The 20,708-nt window shown below is 38.5% G+C and overlaps 2 protein-coding genes and 1 pseudogene across 2 annotated transcripts; 2 read left to right on the top strand and 1 right to left on the bottom strand.

The window, feature by feature from the left end:
* LOC107558000 (E3 ubiquitin/ISG15 ligase TRIM25-like) overlaps nt 1–10,568 on the bottom strand; it is a 22,400-nt pseudogene extending 11,832 nt beyond the window's left edge.
* On the top strand, nt 1,528–3,441 carry LOC107558014 (5-beta-cholestane-3-alpha,7-alpha-diol 12-alpha-hydroxylase-like). Its single transcript, XM_016241614.1, has one exon. It carries the CDS (start codon nt 1,545–1,547, stop codon nt 3,075–3,077), a length of 1,533 nt encoding a protein of 510 aa, XP_016097100.1. The 5' UTR covers nt 1,528–1,544; the 3' UTR covers nt 3,078–3,441.
* On the top strand, nt 7,387–20,708 carry LOC107558016 (gap junction gamma-1 protein-like). The gene is made up of 2 exons (XM_016241617.1): nt 7,387–7,438; nt 19,293–20,708. The coding sequence occupies exon 2, from the start codon at nt 19,322–19,324 to the stop codon at nt 20,558–20,560; it is 1,239 nt and encodes a 412-aa protein (XP_016097103.1). The 5' UTR covers nt 7,387–7,438; nt 19,293–19,321; the 3' UTR covers nt 20,561–20,708.

Below are 20,708 nucleotides of genomic sequence, written 5' to 3'. Positions count from 1 at the left end.
CTGTTGGCCTGGACGAAGGAACACTATTTTCACTTCATCCTTGTGAAGACACAATTCCTTGTAATCCCAGCCAACCCATCAGCTGACCACAGCATCACTATACAACTGTGTTCTACAACATTAAACCAAACCATGCAGGACAACCAGGAGTCTGGGGTAGTGTTTGCTGACCAGTATTTGCATTTTTTTTTTGTCATTTTACAGAGGTTTTTAAGTCTTAAAACTGGCACTGTAATACTGAGAATAAGGTTGGCTCTTAATAAATTGCTTGTGGTGTTCCTCAATTTAAAGTCGCTTTGGATAAAGACCTTTCTAATGTGAATAGTATGCAAATTAAAAAAAAAATTTAAATCATGGGAGAGCTCATTCTGAATAGCTCACATCACTGACTTTTAGCTAATATATTACCTTCAATATTTGCCAAAATATAATTAAACTCAATATTTAGGGAAATTTAACCATTTAAATTTGACTAAACTGTACTGATTAATTCAACTTATTTGTTATTGCTCTGCTGTATGTAAAGTAAATGCAGCTATTGGAAGGCAATGAATCAAAGTAACCTTTATTGCACCATCAAGGTCATGTCTAACTATTGCAGTAAGATCACTCTTATCACAGTGATAAGAACAGCCTTGATCCTTTCCCTTCTACATCACTACATTATCTGCAGACTGTGATGAATAGGAGCTAGACATGCAAACTATTGTGAATTCAGCATAAGCTATTCTTAGTTTCCTTTCCATAGTATGTAAATAATTAGTATTAAACTATTAAATTAGTTCATAAATTTATAAATTTTTTGTAATTACAATTTGTGATTTAAATCCTGTTTTGGCCACACTTTAGTTTGGGGAGCAATTCTCACTATTAACTATGAATTTAGCCCCAATAAACTTTTAATTTGATGCTTATTAATAGTTAGTAAGGTAGTTGTTAAGTTTAGGTATGGGGTGGATTAAGGGACCTAAAATATGGTCATAAGACATTAATATGTGCTTTATAAGTACTAATAATGCTAGTAATATGCATGATAATTAGCAACTAGTTAATTGTGAGAAATGGCCCCTAAACTAGTGTTACCCCTATTTCTCCTTTTCACAGACCATTTGTTAATAAATATAGTTTTAGTTAAAAAAATTAATTGATTACATTTATAAATGATCAATTTGCTACCATGATTCCTTTTTTCCCCTCATTTAGAGAACCCCTGATCTTAAACATTATGGCAATCTAATATTACGTTTCATATTGTTCATAAATGACGTAAGCAAAATGTTTATTAAAAACTGATTATATAACCTATCTGAATAGTAACTGATGTTGTAAAATAGAGCACAGTATATAAGGACATAATTACAAAAATGGTAAGTACAGACAAAAACAATGCTGTAAAGAATCTTGAGAGTCCCTGACAGTCATTTCCTGTACTGCATGAAGTCATATCAGGCCTGCCCTGCAGGGGCGGGACATAAACACAGCTGCCAAGAAAGAGGAAATAAAAACAGAGCAGAGTGCAGCCAAGAGAACGCCGAAAGAGGAACATGGGCAACCTCCTCCAAATCCTGCTTGCTCTATTCATCTCTGTCATAGGTGCCCTCTACCTTCTGGGGTCATTTCGCCGCAGACGAGCTGGAGAACCCCCTCTAGACAGGGGCCCTATTCCCTGGTTTGGCCATGTGCTGGAATTCAGGAAGGACACGGCCAAATTCCTGCAGAGGATGAAGGAAAAACATGGAGATATTTTCACAGTGCAGCTGGGAGGCTTTTATTTCCATTTTATCACAGATCCACTCTCTTTTGGTTCTGTGGTCAAAGAGGCCAGAACAAAGCTGGACTTCAGTAAATTTGCAGAACAACTGGTTGCAAGAGTATTCGGCTATCATTCCATGGAAAGCGAACACAAGGTTCTCCAGGCATCAAGTACCAAACATCTCATGGGAGACGGTCTGGTTGTCATGACCCAGGCCATGATGTCCAATCTTCAGAATCTGATGCTCCACAGTGTTGGATCTGGAGATGACAAGCAATGGCAAGAAACCGGACTCTTTGCGTACAGCTACAATATTGTGTTTCGCGCTGGCTATCTGGCTCTGTTTGGTAACGAGTCGGTCAAATGTACAGGAACTTTGCAGAAAGCTAAGGAAATTGACCGGCAGCATTCGGACGAACTTTTCAAGGAATTCAGAAAATATGACCAGTTATTCCCGAATCTGGCTTATGGTGTCCTGGGACCTAGTGAGAAGATGGAGGCCGAGCGTTTGAAAAGGCTTTTCTGGAGCACGCTTTCAGTAGAGAAGATGAGATCCAGAGACAACATCAGTGGCTGGGTCAGTGACCAGCAACAGGTGAGAGACGAACAGGGCATGCAGGAGTTCATGCAGGATCGATTCATGTTTCTGCTTCTGTGGGCCTCTCAGGGAAACACGGGTCCTGCGGCGTTCTGGCTGCTCTTGTATCTGATGAAGCACCCTGATGCAATGAACGCCATTACGAAAGAAGTCGAGGAGATTCTCAGAGAAACGGGGCAGGAGGTAAAACGAGGCGGGCCGCTGATTGACCTGACTAGGGATATTCTCCTTAAAACTCCCATCCTAGACAGCGCAGTCGAGGAGACCCTCCGTCTGACAGCTGCCCCGGTCCTTACGAGAGCTGTTTTGCAGGATATGACCATCAACATGGCCAGCGGACAAGAGTACAAGATCCGTAAGGGCGACAGAGTGGCGGTTTTCCCCTACATAGCCGTTCAGGTGGACCCAGAAGTTTACCCAGATCCCTACACCTTCAAGTACGACCGTTTTCTCACGCCAGATGGAAGCAAAAAGACCGATTTCTACAAGGGTGGAAAGAAACTCAAGTACTACAACATGCCTTGGGGAGCAGGAACCACTATGTGTCCGGGAAGATTCTTCGCCACAAATGAGCTGAAGCAGTTTGTCTTTCTCATGTTGTCCTACTTTGACTTTGAGTTGAAAAATCCCAATGAAGAGATTCCAGGTATTGATATCAGACGATGGGGCTTTGGCTCCATGCAGCCAACTAAAGACGTCCAGTTTAGATACAGACTTAGATTTTAAAACGTTTCATGTTAATATTATTATATGATCACATTCACTAAAGCTTCAACAGTACTTATTATTAGGCAATATTCCTTAATGAAAGCTGGCTTTAAAACGGACTTGCTCACATTTCATGTGCATTATGTTGTTTATCTCACAATCTGAATGTCTCAAAATTTCAGTGAGCTTGCATTTACTCTGTGTTGCATAACCAAAGACTGTATCTATGCAAAGAACAGAAGTCATACAGCATACATAAGAACAAGATACTTATAAAAAAAACAGTAATTTTGTGCATAATAAATAGATATTTTATAAAAAAAAAATATATAAACACACTGTGCTGATTGCGTATGTGCTATTTAAGAGAAAAACAAGAGAAATGAGGTATATATATATATATATATATATATATATATATATATATATATATTATATATAAAATAAATATATTAAGCTTCTTGTCTTTTTGTTGTTCCTTATTGTGACTCTGAACTGGAAAAAGACTCCTATATTGTAGGGCCAACTTTATTGTCTTGACCTTTGCACCAAAGAACTCTATAACATATAGCTCTGACATAAAAGTTCAGTCTGGAAGCCCGGAAAAGAGTCGAATATAGTGGTAAAATAAAACATTGGTTCTGTCCACTTCATTTACTCCACAATATATCAGAGATATAAGTTTTCATATATTATTGTTAAATGAAATATAGGACAGATTGGGACTAGTTGTCACATGGACCCAATGTCAGAGCTACATCTTAGCTGATTTTAAGATTTTAAAGTTATAGATTTACTGTATTTCTCCAGCAGTGATTTTATTGGGTTCTAATATTTCAAAATGGTCTGCTTAAAAAACATATGTAGGCCAACCCACCCAGTTAGATGAATATGCATCTAACTGTTGCTTCTAAAGGTCATTAATCACCCTGGTATGCAAGGGAGGTAAAGTTTGCTATGCTTTTTAGAGTAAACGTTTTATGGATAGTTCACTCCGAAATGAAAATTCTAACATCATTTACTCAATCTCATGTTGTACTAAACATGTATAGCTTTCTTTTGCGGAACCCGATGAAAGTTAGTGGAGTTAGTGGAAATTGTTTATACCCCAATGTGTTTTATTGCATAATATTTAAAGTTTAATTAATTAAACCAGTTAAATTATATGCCAGAAAATGTTTGCAATGATATGAGGGTGAGTAAATGATGACAGAATTTTCATATTTGGGTGAACTATTAAACACTGTTTGATATCCAATCCTATTTAAATTAGAATATTTCTGTAAATTGCCCTCCAAACTAAAAAATATTGATTAATTCCCAGGCAAATAACAGTGATAAAGGGACAAAAGATTTGCAGCCAAGATTTTAAGGTATGTGTCTATACAGAACCTGACTTTATTTTACCTACCCGAGAAATCTATGGAGCAAAAAGTGTGAGAACTAGCCTTCTAACGTGTAATATTTTCTTTGCTTTCTGTCTTTTGTTACAAATTTTGTAAAGATTATTAAATTGACAAATCTGCCTTTCAAAAAACTCATTTGCAAGTGCAGTATATTGAGCATCAGTTTTATAAGGAAGACAGTTTAACATTAGTGTTTGTCACAATCCTCATTTATCAGCCCAGTCTCCAGCACTACATTTTCCAGAATCCCGTTTGGTTCCCTCCTATGCACACTCCGTCACCTGCACCTGTTTAATATTAATCAACTCATTAGCTCCCTATTTAAGCTCACTCCTCATTCGGTGCACTCCAAACGAGATATCGCCCTCCGAAGGGCACTTCGTTGTGAAAACAATCATGGCCGCCATATTGAAGGGTCGTTCCAAACCGAAGTGCTCAAAACTGGCCACTTCAAAGGGCCCTTCGGAATGAAGGATTTCGAAGGGTACAACTGATGGACACTTCGGGCTCCCATGATCCTTTGCGCAGATTCTTTGCATGATGACGGCGCCTCCATGTGGGCACGAGAGGATGACGCAGAAGGGCACTTCAAGAAACAGTTGTTTTGTCCCCTACACCCTTCAACCTTTCGAAGCTCTCACTCCGCAGGGTAAACCCTTTGAAAGGATTAGGGCACAGGGATGAGCCCTTCCGAACGGAACGCAGGGATTGTCTGGCTTTAGGATTATATTACCCATACTCTTGTTTCCTGATGTTGAGTCCTAGTGTTCCTTGATTGTTCCTGAGGATATTTACCTGTTGTATTTACCTGTTGTTCCTACGGCTGTGGTGTGCGCTCTCCACAGAGCACCCAAGACTGTGCACTACTACTTACCTGTTGACTCTGTGTTTGCCCTGCGTTTAAAATAAAGCTGTGCTGGATTCACTTTACCTACTTGCAAGTGTATATTTCCTGACAGCGTGTTCGTTCTTTCTGCCTTTTATGGGAGTGGAAGATATTCTAAGATCTTGTTTTATTTAGGAGACATTAAGCTTCAGTTAAACAGGAAGGAATGAGTGTTGGGTCAGTTTATGTAGGCAGGAAGTTCCCTGGTAATCAAAAACTGTTTATATAAATAAATAAATCCAGCATTAACCAGCATGGATTTCTTGTTAGACTCAGACCGATTATGAAAATTTGAGCAAGAGTCAGAGTCGTATGGCCATTGGCCAATCGTCAGTTCTGCCCTAACTTATGGCGCTTACGGCATGGTACGGCTCGGTATGGTTCACTTTTGGGGGGTTTTCCACTGGGTACAGTACCTGGTACCTGGTACTTTTTTTAGTACCACCTCGGTTGGGGTTCCAAGTGAACCGTACCGTTACCAAAACGTGACGTGTAAACTCTGCTGATCACGGATTGGCAGGAGAGAATCTTCACTACCTGTGTCACTGAACTTGCGACACAAACACAACAGAACCGCTAGATTTAAATCAGCACAGCCATCGAAGGATCGAACGCAACCGTTTTGAACGAGCGCACCTTTTTTTAACAACCAAAAAGTTTTGATGTCTGTTGCGGAAGAACAGACGTTCCTCTCGTTGATAGCAGAGGAGCGGATCCAGCGAGAGCTTGATGGGGCGACGCGGAATGAAAAAGTTTATTTCAGGAGTCGTGGTAGTAGAGGCGGCACAACTATAATGACATGTGAATAATCCCGCCCACTCTAACACGGTACTGAACTGCAGTGGAAACGCAAACCGTGCCGAGCCGAACCGTGCCGTGCCATACTGAGCCGTACCGAGCCGAGTCGTACCATGCAGTGGAAAAGCGCCATTACAGTCTGACCGCTGGCCTAGCGCTGCTGTCCTGAAACTGCTGGTATACCGGAATCCCATTTTAGGGACAAGCTAAACCAGCATCCCAAGTTGGCTCCAGTGTGCAAAACACACCTTATGCTGGTGAGCAGCAATGATCAGCTGTGATGTGAGACTTTCTAATGCCACTGAGAGACTGTTATATTTAGCATAGATGTCTTTTACTTTATATCTCCATTGCCTGGGCAAGAGTTTTATATTTTACCATCTAGAAAAAAATTAAACCCGTTTAGACTTGTTTAGATTTTTTAAAAGTGGAAATAAACCTGGGAATTCTCCTTTCATTTACTTCCTCCTTGTAATTCCAAACCTGTTCCTGTGCTGTTCTTTCATGAAACACAAACGCATAATTTGCAGAATTTCAAAGCTGATCTTTTCCATACAGTTAATACATACCATGAGCATACAGAGTCAAGCTCTACAAATGAAAAGTAAATAAATACCTAAATTATAAATAAGTAGTCCATATACTTGTTATTCCAAGTTTTCTGAACACAAATCAAAGGTGTGAGGAAAATCACCTTTATTATCAATAAGTTATTCTTCTCTGCTCTCACATCTGGTTCATGTTTCTACATTACTTGCCATGACAATCAGTTATTGCACATGCAAGTTTGATATTACCAAGACTTATTTTCCTTATGTTGCTCAGTAATTTCTATTCAAGAATATTGCTATTTCCTTGAATTATGACATGACTATATGATATTTCTTATCATAGTAAACAAGCAAAAAAGATTACAATTAGTAAGACATAACTTTACAATTCACATAATCAGTGTTAAAATCAGTCTCCCATTTAGGACTTCAATGGAAAAACATTAATTGAAAGAGTAAACGAATGTAACCGAGATGAGAGCTCTCTGACTGAATCACGCCGGAAACCACAATAAAAGAAACATACAAACAGAAGGGAGAACAATGGCTCTATTGGCCTGTGGTGTTGCTCCTGAGTGTCACTGCCTGTACTTGGTGGTGAATGGTTTTGAGGGAAAATGATCCATTGTGTCTCTTTACTTCTCACTGGTGTGATCGTGTCAAAGGTTGTGGGTTCATGATCAATCCCTGCTAATTCTACAAAGAATCAGTGACGAGATCTGCCATCGTTATGGGGAGGTATGTGAACTATTCAGTGGGTTTGGCATTTATCAGAATTTGGGTGGTTTATTCTGCATGCACTATGGAAAATACTCTTGAAAGAGTATTATTGTAATATCATTATTTCCGTTTGTAACATTATTTAATATTTGTAATGGTAGGAGGTTCTGTTTTTTTATGTTTCTTTGTAACCAGTGCCAAATAATCAGGATAATGTGTTTTATGCAAAAATCGAGATAATTCTGATATCAGGCTGCTACATCTCAGAGGATGTTTCTCATATCACAACCTCGCTTCCAAACAAAAAGTTTACAGGAGTTAAAAAATGGCTTAATTTAATATTTTACAATTTGCAAACTGCAAACTGCAATCTAACTGTGTTATCAAAAGGTGTAAGATGCGTCCATTGCAACAGTCTTTAACTGTGCAGGCGTTGGAAAAAAGTGCCTGATGCACTCTAAAAAATGCTGGGTTGTTTCAACCCAACGTTGGGTCAAATATGGACTAACCCAACTTTTGGGTTAAAATTGAATGTAAAAATTTAACCCAACAGTTGGGTTAGTCCATATTTGACCCAAAGTTGGGTTGAAACAACCCAGTATTTTTTAGAGTGTGCTATTATAATTAACTGAAAATCAAAACATAAAAAATGCTCATTACTCAGAATAAAATTAATGTTAACAGACAGCACAGTAAAATGTTCACATTGTTGACAACCTTATTATAAAAATAAGTGCATGTAATTTCATAAAGTTCATTTAAATGCCTATGGTTAACAATTTTGACCTAAAGTAACTCTGATTGTTCAGATCAAAGTTGAGTGTCTCTAGCGTGTGTAACAAGTGCTTTTTAAGAGCTCTTTGCTATGCTGTAGACAAATGTGATCTTTGAACAACAACAATGACCTCGTTCTGTGAACTGACTGAAAGAGTAATTTACTCGTGTAGGGCAGGTCAAACGGCACAAAGGTACCAAGGCATTGTTATTCTGTACCTTTTTGCCTATGTTAAAAATAATATCAAATACTACAATCTCACTAAAAGCACAGTTTAGTATATGATAGTGTTGTCATACTGGGATTATTCTTCACAACTAAGGAAGTGTTTACACAGCACCGCTTTCAACTAAAAACCTTTTATGCATTTTGGCTGTTAATTTACACTACGACAGTATTTTGTGGGCCTGTAAACAAACTTTTGAAAACGGATTTGAAAGTGCAAGTTTTTGAAAATTATACTGTTATCGTCTCTGTGTAAACTACAAAAACATGAATTTGTGAAAACGGTGATGTCATCCACATGCGTATTACATGCTCAGTCTATAGGCATGTGTGTGCATAGTGCTTCTTTACAAAGTGACATTACCAGCTACTGGCCGGGCATGCGTAATACAGTTTTTTTTTGCCGTTTTTGCATATCCATGTGAACAAGAATCATTTTGATAACATTGTCATACGTACACGAAACTTCAAAAACACAAAGGAAAAACTTTTCCATTTTTAGTACATTGTTGTCTTGTAAACGTACCCTAAAACTAAGTCCGAACTGTAACAGCAGCTGCTCCTTTCTGCTTCCTGTGTGGCCTGGATCCACTGACAGTGCCAGGCACAAACATGAGGGTAGTGGACTCCACTGTGAGCAGATTGCAAAACAGATCGATTCACTCAAACATTACATCAGCGTAGAAACATTCTCACTGTTTGGACGTCTAATGAGCACTTAGTAAACTAATATCATGGCAATGCAACAGAGCTCTTACTGTTGTTTATATTGGGGTTGGGACTGACTGGCCATCCCTATACTTTGGGTATTACAAACAGTTTTAGAATTTTTTTTTTTTGAAGGCTTATCGAGAGCAATGATTCCCAGGGTGTACATAAGCAGTGTTCACTTGTGTTTGATATTTCATTTTTTGTTGAGCTTCGTTTCATTAAGATGCCATTTCTTTGTTCAGGGTTTCTGCCCTCTGTTTTTCAATTCACCAACCTTAAAATACTCTGATTATGTGAGCTCTTCAGTGCTGTTATTTAAGCAGTTACCAGAGCAGTTTTACTGTTTTACTCTCAATCCTTCCCTTACCAGACGATAATGTTTCATTAACATTCAATGCTCTCCATTCCAGTGAAATCTCAAAATATAGTGCAGCCAATTATGCCACCATTACTGATATACTATACATATATAACTGACAAACATTCATGGTTATTGTTTTTAAAAGAAAAATCTCCCTCCTGCACTTTAGGCAAGAAATATTTCTATGCTCAGATAGACACACATAGTCCTACATTTGCCTCAACTGAATAAGAAGTAACTGAATTCTAGTTGGTTTGCTGTTAGACCCAGTATAATTTGTACTACTCAGTCTTTCAATAATAGCCTCTTACATTTATGGTGTCAGGATCACTAAACGGTCTTTGATGAAATGTGGCACTCAAACTGTTATGATGCATATGTGTGCAGAGCTGAACTCATGCACTACGCAATTGTCCACTAATTGTTTCCAGTCTATTAATCTTTGATCAAATCAGAACAGGGAAAGACATTTCTGTAGGCCTGGTTGTAGATTTTGGGGTCTCATGTCAATGGATTCAAATGGTTTTACAATTAGGGCTTTGCTTCAGTAGTGGTCAACAGTTGAGGATTTCATCCCTGTTGGCATCCCCACTTTACAATGAGGGTTACACGCAGATGCTATCTGACCCTGTTACCTTGGAAACAATTCCAGATTTTGACTTTAGGGTGGAATCTGTCGACACAAGTTGACTACGACAGATGCCTCGTAAGTAGGCTGGGGTGCTGTTTACAAAATTCATCCAGCCTACAGAGTTTGGAAGGGCGATCATCTCACATGGCACAAAAATTGCCCAAAAATAATGGCAGTTTTTCTAGTTTTGAACTATTTCCTTCAGGACATTCAAGAGTGTTAAGAAGTTGTCAGGACACCATCAAGGGGAAATGTGTTTCTGTCACTCAGGGCTGTGCATATCCTCGGTCAGTTGAATTTGGGAGCAGATTTTCACTTGAGCATGGGTTGAGGCCTGGAGAATAGAGGTTGCATCCTCAGTCCGCAAGGTTTGGCAGGGAAGAGGTGGATCTCCTTCACTTCGAGCAAGACAGCACAGTGCTCCCTTTGGTTCTCTCTTTCTCATCCTTTGCCTCCATGGCCTGCTTATTTGCTAATGGAGATCATTTTGAATGCATTTCTGTTGGTTCAGTGCTGGCATTCCTTAAAGAACGTTTTTTTGTGGGCACAGCCCCAGCTACACTGCTGGACATGTACCAATTGATGGCGTTTCTTTGGGGAGGTATTTAGCACCAGACGGCTGAGATCTTTCCATCTTGCTTATGTTTTTTCTTGGGACTTATCCATAGTCTTAGAAGGTTGAATGGGGGGTCCTTTTGAACATTTAGTCCTCCATAAAATGCGCTGCACACATCTGAATATTTGGGTTGAAGTGTTCTGGAACAGTGTTGTAAATACAACTTAACCACTGATTTCTAGTCGTGTCCATTTTTGGAAGGCAACGGTGTGGCCTGCGGATTCGACGAAGGAGCGTCCGGAGGAATTGCGGCAACCACATGTGACGACCCCGGGCTGGACTCCGCTTCGTCCACGGTGAAAGCGGATCTGGTGATCCACAGCGCAAAGTTGTTGTATTTCCTCAGCGAGCAGCACGGATCAGCTCCAGGCATGACAAAGCAGATATCGTCCTCTTTTGGAAGGCCAAACAAAGTAGTTTCGCTTTCACAATGAAACACACAGCGCCTTCACGACATGGCGGCGGAAACAACAAAACTACAGTGAGAATAAAAGTTACGCCTTCTTTCTTTGCGTGAACATTTGGGCGGCGTTATGCAAATCTTCCCACATAGTGATGTAGATATGTGGGGGCATGTTAGAACGAGCCGTTTTAGGTAGGCGTGGCTAACTCTTAACTTTTATAAAGAATATCTCTTTGGATTTGAGACTTTAGTCTTTGCAACTGTACAGATCTTCTTTATGCACCAAGAGCTTGTAACACTCCAAAGAGAAAGGAACAACTGAAATCGCATATGACCCCTTTAAACAAGATAAACTAGGAAATTAGGCTTTTGACCTTTTCAAGGGAAAACATGTGACAAGTTTAAACTTTATTTGGATTTACTCCTACATCTGCAAGAGAATGTTTTTATCAGCATTTCTTGTTTACATACAACATCCACCTACAAGTGAGTGAAGGTTTCCTGCACATAAATCTTTTTTTTTTCTTGTGTGCTTTTGGAAGAGGTCTTATTATTATTAAAATTTTAAGTCAAATACATTTTAACCCCATTATTAATTTAATCAGACTCTAATATATATATACTTTATATATATAAGAAAAACACACATTCTTATTTTCTTTTTTCTGTTTCTTTCTTCTTTTTTTTCACAATGAGTCTTTTTAAAGATTCCTTTAAAGCTCAGTTGAACTTAATAAACCATTAATTGGAATATATCCAGACAGTGTCCTGCAAGTCAACAAGTCAGTTCAAGCTTTCTGAATGTTGTCATTTGCAGCATGAAATGACTGCTATGTCAAATGCTCTTATGGTTTTCATTTAACTACTCAACCATGGGGATTTTGGGAACTGTTCAGGGTTTGTGAGGTTATTTGTTGACACACATTCTGTGTCTTCATTTAGCTAATTCAGTACAATTGGATAAATGTATTTTTTGGTTATGGATCTTTCTAAATTAACACAAATGGGAACCATTAACCTATTCACAGTATATGAAGAAAAGGCAAAGTCACTCTAAGCTCATGGTGCACAAGGGTCTTCCCTAAAAGTCACTCTAAATTTTACAGCCCTGCCATCTAGTGGTCTCAAATTAGTATAGTTGCAAATTCTGATACTATTTATAAATGTATGAGTATGTACAGAAAAATCATTGAAAAATAATTTATTTTTTTCTATTATTTATTTACAATGTTATGTGGCAAATATATGCTTCTATTTTGAATTCTAGTTAGTAGTTACAAATTCGATTCTCATCATGACAATTGAGTGAAAAGTTGAATAGAAAATGAGATTTGAGTGAATTTCTAGAGAAAGTCTCTCATTGCTGTGAGAGATGAAGTGGGGAGGCCTGGGGTGTGAGTTCACCCAGAACGCTGCAGCTCTGCTGGGCCTCTGAGGAAGAGATCTGGCTCTCTGTTGCTATTACAACCCTGGTGAACCCGGGAGTGAAGAAGAGTCCTTAGGCTTCGCCTCACCCCCCGCATGACATGGGCAGTTTTGACAAGATCATGTGAAAGAGACAAAACCTCAGGCTTGCTGAAGTTGAGTGTTAAAAACTATTCCATATGATGAGCGCAGTGTCTATATGATTGTGTTGGCATGCGTGCAACACCTGCTTTAAACAAAAAAGTGAAAAAAGGATGAACCCAAGCCATGTCTAGAGACCAAAATATTGAATACAAGCATGCTAAAAACACTCAGAACATCTTATAGCAATGGCTTGGCAACAAAATATAAGACAGTAAACCTGTAGCGGGGAGTTTTGCATGGGCAACCGCTCACATTTTCTTCAGAATATGTAAAAGTTTCATCTATTAAAGCTATTATTTAGTTTTGTGTTTACTATGCAATGCATGTACTTATCGGTGTCTGTAAAAATCAGATCTAGCTATGGCAAACAGGACAGCCGGTGTCTATTAATCTGCTGTTTATGAAATATTGTTTTTAACTTTAGCGGGACTAAAGGGAATGGAAAAAAGATTCTTATCCAGGAAAACCTCTCACATGTTTTTTTTCCCCCTGTCATTTGACATCTGCAGATGTTGAGCTTTGAAAAAAGCAAGATGCCTGGCTTTTTTCAAAAAACATTCCAGAACAACAAATTTCAGTAAGATATTCGCGATTTAAGTGTGTTTTACAGTTTACATGTTTTAAGAGGTCTTGTCTGAAATATGACCAACAGTTTATGGCCACACAAACCATTTCTATCCGGACACTTTATACTGTTCTACGCAAGGAAAGTGAAGCATTTTATGAATCACTGAACAGACAGAAAAATAATTTCCTTCAGCAGCTAAGCTTTGGAGGATAATTAGTGAATTGCTATAACCTGTGCTTTATACATCTCCAGGGTTTACATACATATTCTCAATATTCACATTTACCACTTGAAATGTCAGAAGTGCACACAAGCTCATTGGCAGTGTGACACCCTAAGTGCTCTGACAGAGTTCAGTTAGGCAGCAGTCTCAATGCTTGAACACTTTCTAAATGGATTCATTTTGCTCTAGGCCACATTCAATTTATGGGCTTTCTTTTGCTTGAAATATATAATTATATGTGAGGGTACCAGAGACGCACACAGAAGTTTTTATAATTATTTAGCTGATGCATATTAAGGTGCTGAAAAGTGAACTTTTAGACTAATTGTAAATGGTATATTAGTGTATACTATCCAATAGAGAAATAATGTGTATCTTTGTAATCTTTCATTAAAATGTAATAACTTGCTCTGTCTCTGAAACATCTTATTATTATTATATTATATTATATTATCCTATTATTAAGTTTTGTCCTCAAACAACCAGTTTAAGTGAGCCCACTGATCTTGGATTTGAGAATGCGTTTGTAACAGCATGCTGAGTCGGCTGCAGCTGTAGATATACATTATCTTGTCATTTGTGTGATGTTCCAGCGATGTCCATCTGCACTTGATTATAGCGCTAGCCGGATGAGAGACTTCAGACTTCAGAGGGAAGTTTCTCTGGCAATGTTGGCATGAACCTTTGGGCAGTTGTTCGAAGTCACCTCAGTAGATTCATGTTTTCATCAAACTCTGTGTAAGTGGCATTGACCCAAAGGCAGCCTTAAGCCTGGCTCAGTGAAGAGATGTAACCAAATGAGACTGCCACAACAAAAAACGCCTATAGGTTAGCCGCCACACTAGCTGATGGTTCCACCCAGTGTGTGTGTGTGTGTCTGTGACTGAGAGAGAGTCAGTATATGGAAGCGGTTCTTTGGAAGGACTTTGGAGATATATGCTTGTTGTTTAGATGAGGGTTTTCTGTCAGTGTTTCTCTGAGGGCACTTCTCAGTTGAACTTGATTTATTACATAAACCCTGACATCTGTGACCTAAGACCATCCCCATCAACTTAAGATTTTTGGAGAAACTAAAGTTGACATTAGAAAGAGCAAATACTGGTTGCTCACTTCACCAGTCAGTCCAACTGTATCGTTGTGATGCAGCAACCCCCAAAAAAAAAGCAACCAAACTAGCTTTAAGGACAGATTACAGATGATTTTGCCAAAGCACTATTGAAAGTAATTAACGTGATAATCTAAATTTTGTTATCGTTTACTCACTCCCATCTCATTCCAAACCTGCTTTATTTATTTATTCATTTATTTGTGGAGCATGAAATGACGTACCTGACAAATACAGTTCAATCATGACAACTCTCTGAACATTTTAGCATGGTGATGGATATGACAATGTTAATGTATTTGGTCTTGGCGGAACAGATCTGCTACGCTGCTGCTGAATTGCTGCTGCTGTTGGTTATTGCTGTAGTTGTAGATTATTGTTGCTGCTGCAAGCAAGTACAGGAACTTGCTACTGCCAATGCATATGGCGATACGGTGCCGTGAGTATTTAAGACATACTGCTGCTGCACAAATAGCATATAAAATCACCCCGTAGCAGATCTAAACAGGTGGAGCTGGGGAAGGTGGAGGGTTTCAGAGAACTCTGTAAAGCACGCTGCAGGAATCTCAAGTGAATGCTATCCAGTCATATAAATGCAAGGCAGTTAGCTCATTGGCTGCATATGCAGCATGAACCAATCAGCTTGTGCCAAGTCGTTTAACTCTCTGAATATCATCAGTTACGTTAACACCCCGTCAGAATGCGCCATCTAGAGTTTCATGACTGAACTATATATTTACTAATAATTTTTTCATTACATATATTACAAATGTAATCAATCATCAATTAAACCTACATTCGCCACCATTTATCGGAGACTGTGCCCATTTAGTCCTGCTGAACACCACCTTTTACAGTACATAAAGATCATGTCATGAATGTATACTTGACAGTCAAGAAGGCTGGATTTGCTCTTGGCCAGTTGTGTTATACTGATCTAGTTGCAGATGAAAATGATGTGCATACTGAGTCACTGATGGACCACTTTTATGATAGTGATGGTGCTTGTTTAGTCATTTTGAGCTCCAGTCTCCATTTCATTACATGGAATAGAGCAACTATTCACCTTTTGTGTTACATGAGAGAGAGAGAGAGAGAGAGAGAGAGAGAGAGAGAGAGAATTGTGAATGAGTAAGGCGCTCCCTCTAGACAACAGCCTTTCTTCTGTAGAGCTGTGATGAGCAGAACAAATTAAAACCCTTACATAACACAAGAATATATTAAGGGTTGTCTCTGTCTTTCTGCATTCGTGTTGGTCTGAACAATAATTAACATTGTTGGAATTACAGGTTTATACAGGTAAATACAATACAATACATTTCTGATGTGCTGTTAAGTACAATTATTATATATTCACATGATATATTTTTTTCCAAGTGTAGTCAGATACAGAATATATACAATTTTAGTTCTCTCCAAGGTTGGAAATAAACCGGGAATGGCACCAAAATGAACAAAAATGATACAACAAAAAAAGCCACACAATATTAACTAGAGCCCGACCAATATATCGTTTAGCCGATATTATCGGCCGATATGAGCCTGTCGCCGATATATCGATATCGGCCCTTTTTTTACTCCCAGGTATCGTATCGGCCCCAAAAAACCCATATCGGTCGTGCTCTAATATTAACCTAAAGTTGTGACTTAAGTCATTGACTGCTTTTTTTTATTTGTTCTATTAATCAACATTAAAATTCATTATTACAATATCAAGGACAATAACTGACAATAATGATTTTATTATTTAATATTTCATAATATTGCCGCCCTAGGCTGTACCACCTTTGGAGTGCGCTGATGTTGATAAAATGTTATTGATAACAGCCCACAGTATTCTGATTGGTTAAATAACTACTTGAATAAATATTTGACCTAAAAGACAACACAAATAAATTTGATAAAAATGCCTTTAAAAAGGTAAAATGCCCCTGAAAATCAACTACATGGTGAAAACATTGAAAGGATTCATTGTTTAGCTTGTTGGAGGTACTCCAGCTTGCAATGATCTGTCCAGGAATGCATGTTGAGCGAATCATCTAATCTCTTTTTCAAATCTCATCTGTGATATTAACTTCTGGAAAAAGAGAATGGGGTAATTATTATAACACAATATAAATAGTTTGTCTTTATTTGACTGCCTCCTCTAGTCATCCTTTGACACATATTTATATTTATGATCTGCATGTTTACTCTATGCTTTTGTTATAGGCAGTTATTACACATATACAGTCAGTGGCTTATACAGTATGTTTAAATGATAGAAGACAAATTTTTGGGCCAGTATGCCAAAGTCTTTGTGATTTCACATTTGATTCCATGAATGAGATTGAAGTAATAACGTTATGAATGATACTGAATGTAATGTAAAATGCAGTTTTAACAACGGGACTTATTTTTCATTGACTGATTATGATTTGAGTGGCAAAAAAGTGACTAATAGAAATGCACAACCGTAATTGAACTTGACATGAGCTTACCTAAATTGACCTGGATAAATGTTGTTATATGACGGTACTCTTTAACCCATGTGCACAACCTGATAACTGAAAACATACCGTCAATTACACTGAGCAAACTTGAGCAAAATTATTCATTTCATCTCAGACTCAAATCTGCTGAGGTTTTAGCAACTGCATTTAAAGATTGCACACTTTTTTTTTTACATGTTCCTTTGAAAGTATCCACTCAACCAAACACCTATTTTCCCTGAGGTGTCTCAGGCTATGAGGTTCCACGAATAGTGAGTACCATCTGTGTCCAGTTATCCTTGCTTTCCTCTAAGATACACAATGTGAGCCTGTGGCAGCCATTCCTGCCGGTTCAGATGGTATGGGAAATGGCAAATCCCACATTAGGGAATGGCATGTTGAAAACACGAACAGGGGCCAGTTCATATACTTCAGGGAGTATATGAAGTATATGCCCCACCACCACTTTACGCAACTCTAGTGAATGATATATGAGTTATTTTGAGATGTAACGCCATAATACCTATTTTTACCGTAATCTGTTTGTTAGTTTATTGTATTGCTGTTTCATTTCTTTGTGCAATATTTTCCAACAGCCCAAGCAACAGGAAAAAAATTTAAATGGTAAATAAGCTCCAAATTAGATTCCAAGTGATCAAGAAATTTAGTTTCTAGCCTCTTCCAGTTATTTTAGTAGTCCGAAAACAGTTCATTGCGGTATGCTAAGTTGTAGTGCAAACAGTTTTACCCCTTGCTGCACTTTAAGCTGGTCACACTCCAGACAAAAAGTGCATGCCACACCAAATAAAATAAGAACTTACACTCTAAAAAATGCTGGGTTGTTTCAACCCAAATTTGGGTCAAATATGGACTAACCCAACTTTTAGGTTAAAATTTTTATTTAAAAATTTAACCCAACAGCTGGGTTAGTCCATATTTGACCCAAATTTTGGTTGAAACAACCCAGCATTTTTTAGAGTGCATAAAATAAGAACAGCTTGGGCTGTTGAAAAAATAGGATTCTTGTAGAAAACAGAAAATAGAACAAGAAAACTGAATGTAAATCCAGAATATAGGGAATAACCAAAATATAAAACATATTAGGTTAAAAAATTCAAAAAGATTTCTGGTAACGTTTAGGGTTAGGGGTTGGTTAGTACAATATATCAATTAAATTTAAATAATTAAAATAGTAAATCATTAAAAAAAAATATATATATATATATACAAATATAGAATTGAATACTAAGTGCTATAAAATAGTATAAACTGCTAGTACATACATATATATATATAAAAAAAACACTTAGGGTCCTGGAAATGCATGCTTCTCTATTAATCTGGCTTGTTTTGCACCACTCACAGTTTTTATGGCTTTTAAAGCATTTCACGTTCAAAATTTTAAAAAACGAAATGTTTAATATGCATGATTTTTCAAATAGTATAAAACATTTTTTAAATGAAAAGTGTCATGAATCATGAATGAAAAATTTGCTATAATATTGCTTTGTTTTTCAAAGAGCTGAAGACTCTTATTTGTTGGATCATCTTCTGGATAATCTTTGTCAGACATACCCATGGGCTGAGCTTTGACTGAAATTTTGTGGCCGAGTTTTGTCCTTAGGAACAATTCATCTGTGACCTGAAATAAACTGGAGTTCGGAAATGACTTGATTTGTGTGTAGTGAGAGATTATGCTGCACCATTGCCTGACAGGCGATATCAAAGAACTGCACATCCTGATACCTTACCTGAGAAACAGAAAAATCACACAAAACAACTTAGCAAATTCATCCATAGGAAACAATTGGCACCTAATCCAAGAAGAGTTCTCAGGAATAAACAGAGCGAAGTGCATTGAAAATGAGTATAAAGGGTTTGTACAGTTTCTATTATTCACAGTGCTCCTTGATTGTTACGAAGAACGCTGTACCTCTTATTGTATTTAACTTATGATAGGCTATTTTAAGGCAATATTTTGCATATTGAAGCACAGTCCAATTATGTTCGTTCTCCAGCACCTCAAACACATCAGACATCAATCAGCCTTTAAAGGAAAGTAGAGGTGCACCCTGTAAACATCAACAGAATGTTGCCTTGTTAATGAAGCTGCATAATTCAGGTTGCAGAAAATAAGTCTTACAATATCCTGTATATGTATGCATGTAGAATTTTTATTTGGCTTACATTGCTAATTTTTTCTCCTATTTGCAGAACATAAGTAAAGAGTCTCTGTCACCAACATGAGTTGGAGCTTTCTCACTCGACTACTGGAGGAAATCCACAACCACTCCACGTTTGTGGGGAAAGTTTGGCTGACTGTATTAATTATTTTCCGGATCGTTTTGACCGCAGTGGGAGGTGAGTCAATCTACTCAGATGAGCAAACAAAGTTCACCTGCAACACTAAGCAGCCCGGCTGTGACAACGTATGCTACGATTCCTTTGCCCCGCTGTCACACGTCCGGTTCTGGGTGTTCCAGATCATCATGATATCCACCCCCTCCATCATGTATCTGGGTTACGCCATCCATAAGATCGCCCGTGCCTCAGAGGAGGAACGGTGCAAGAACCAGATTTATCAAAAGAGGAACCGCCACAGTCGGTGGAGAAATGGACACCACCTAGAGGAGGTCTTGGAGGAAGATGACGCCGAGCCAATGATCTATGAAGAAGACACGTTGGATGATCAGGAGGTCAAACCCGAGACAGACAATGGCAAAGATCCAGCGAAGCATGATGGCCGCCGTAGGATCATGCAAGAAGGCTTGATGAGGATGTATGTGCTTCAGCTTTTATCCCGTGCCATCTTTGAAGTGGGGTTCCTCACTGGTCAGTATCTCCTTTATGGCTTCCGTGTTAACCCTTCGTATGTCTGCAACAAGATCCCATGTCCGCATAGGGTAGACTGCTTCGTCTCACGACCCACCGAGAAGACCATCTTTTTACTCATCATGTATGTGGTGAGCTGTCTTTGTCTGCTGCTCAATGTTTGTGAGATGTTCCATTTGGGGATTGGTGCCTTCCGTGACACTCTTCGTAAACGTCGAAGCCATGGTCAACAACCTCCATACGGCTACCCTTACTCCAGGGACATTTCTAGTTCTCCGCCAGGATACAACCTGGTGGTTAAATCGGACAAACCGGGTCGCATTCCCAACAGCATCATCCTACAGGACCAGAACATGCCCAGAGTGGTTTCAGAACAGCATCGCACAAGTCCTGATGAGAATATTCCCTCTGACCTGGCTACTCTGCACCACCATTTACGAGTAGCTCAGGAACAACTTGACATGGCGTTTCAGACATATAACACAAAAAGTGCTAATATCTCCAGAGCTAGCAGCCCTGTGTCTGGTGGCACAATGACAGAACAGAACCGGGTCAATACAGCTCAGGAGAAACAGGGTGCACGACCGAAAGCCAGCACTGAGAGGGCAGGGACAATAGCAAAAAATGGAAAGACGTCGGTGTGGATTTAATGGTAAACACTTACTTGACTAGTCATGAACCATTATCCTCAGAAAACATATTGTCCCAGCCAATGAAAACTACAGTTAGTAAGGGCATGATTAAACATTATGTACCCAAGTTCTGTTGAACATTAAACAATACTGAAAAATAAATATA

Source organism: Sinocyclocheilus grahami, unplaced genomic scaffold, assembly GCF_001515645.1.
Source record: "Sinocyclocheilus grahami isolate Dianchi unplaced genomic scaffold, SAMN03320097.WGS_v1.1 scaffold628.1, whole genome shotgun sequence".
Lineage (NCBI taxonomy): Eukaryota > Metazoa > Chordata > Actinopteri > Cypriniformes > Cyprinidae > Sinocyclocheilus > Sinocyclocheilus grahami.
This window is presented reverse-complemented; position numbering and strand designations above follow the sequence as displayed.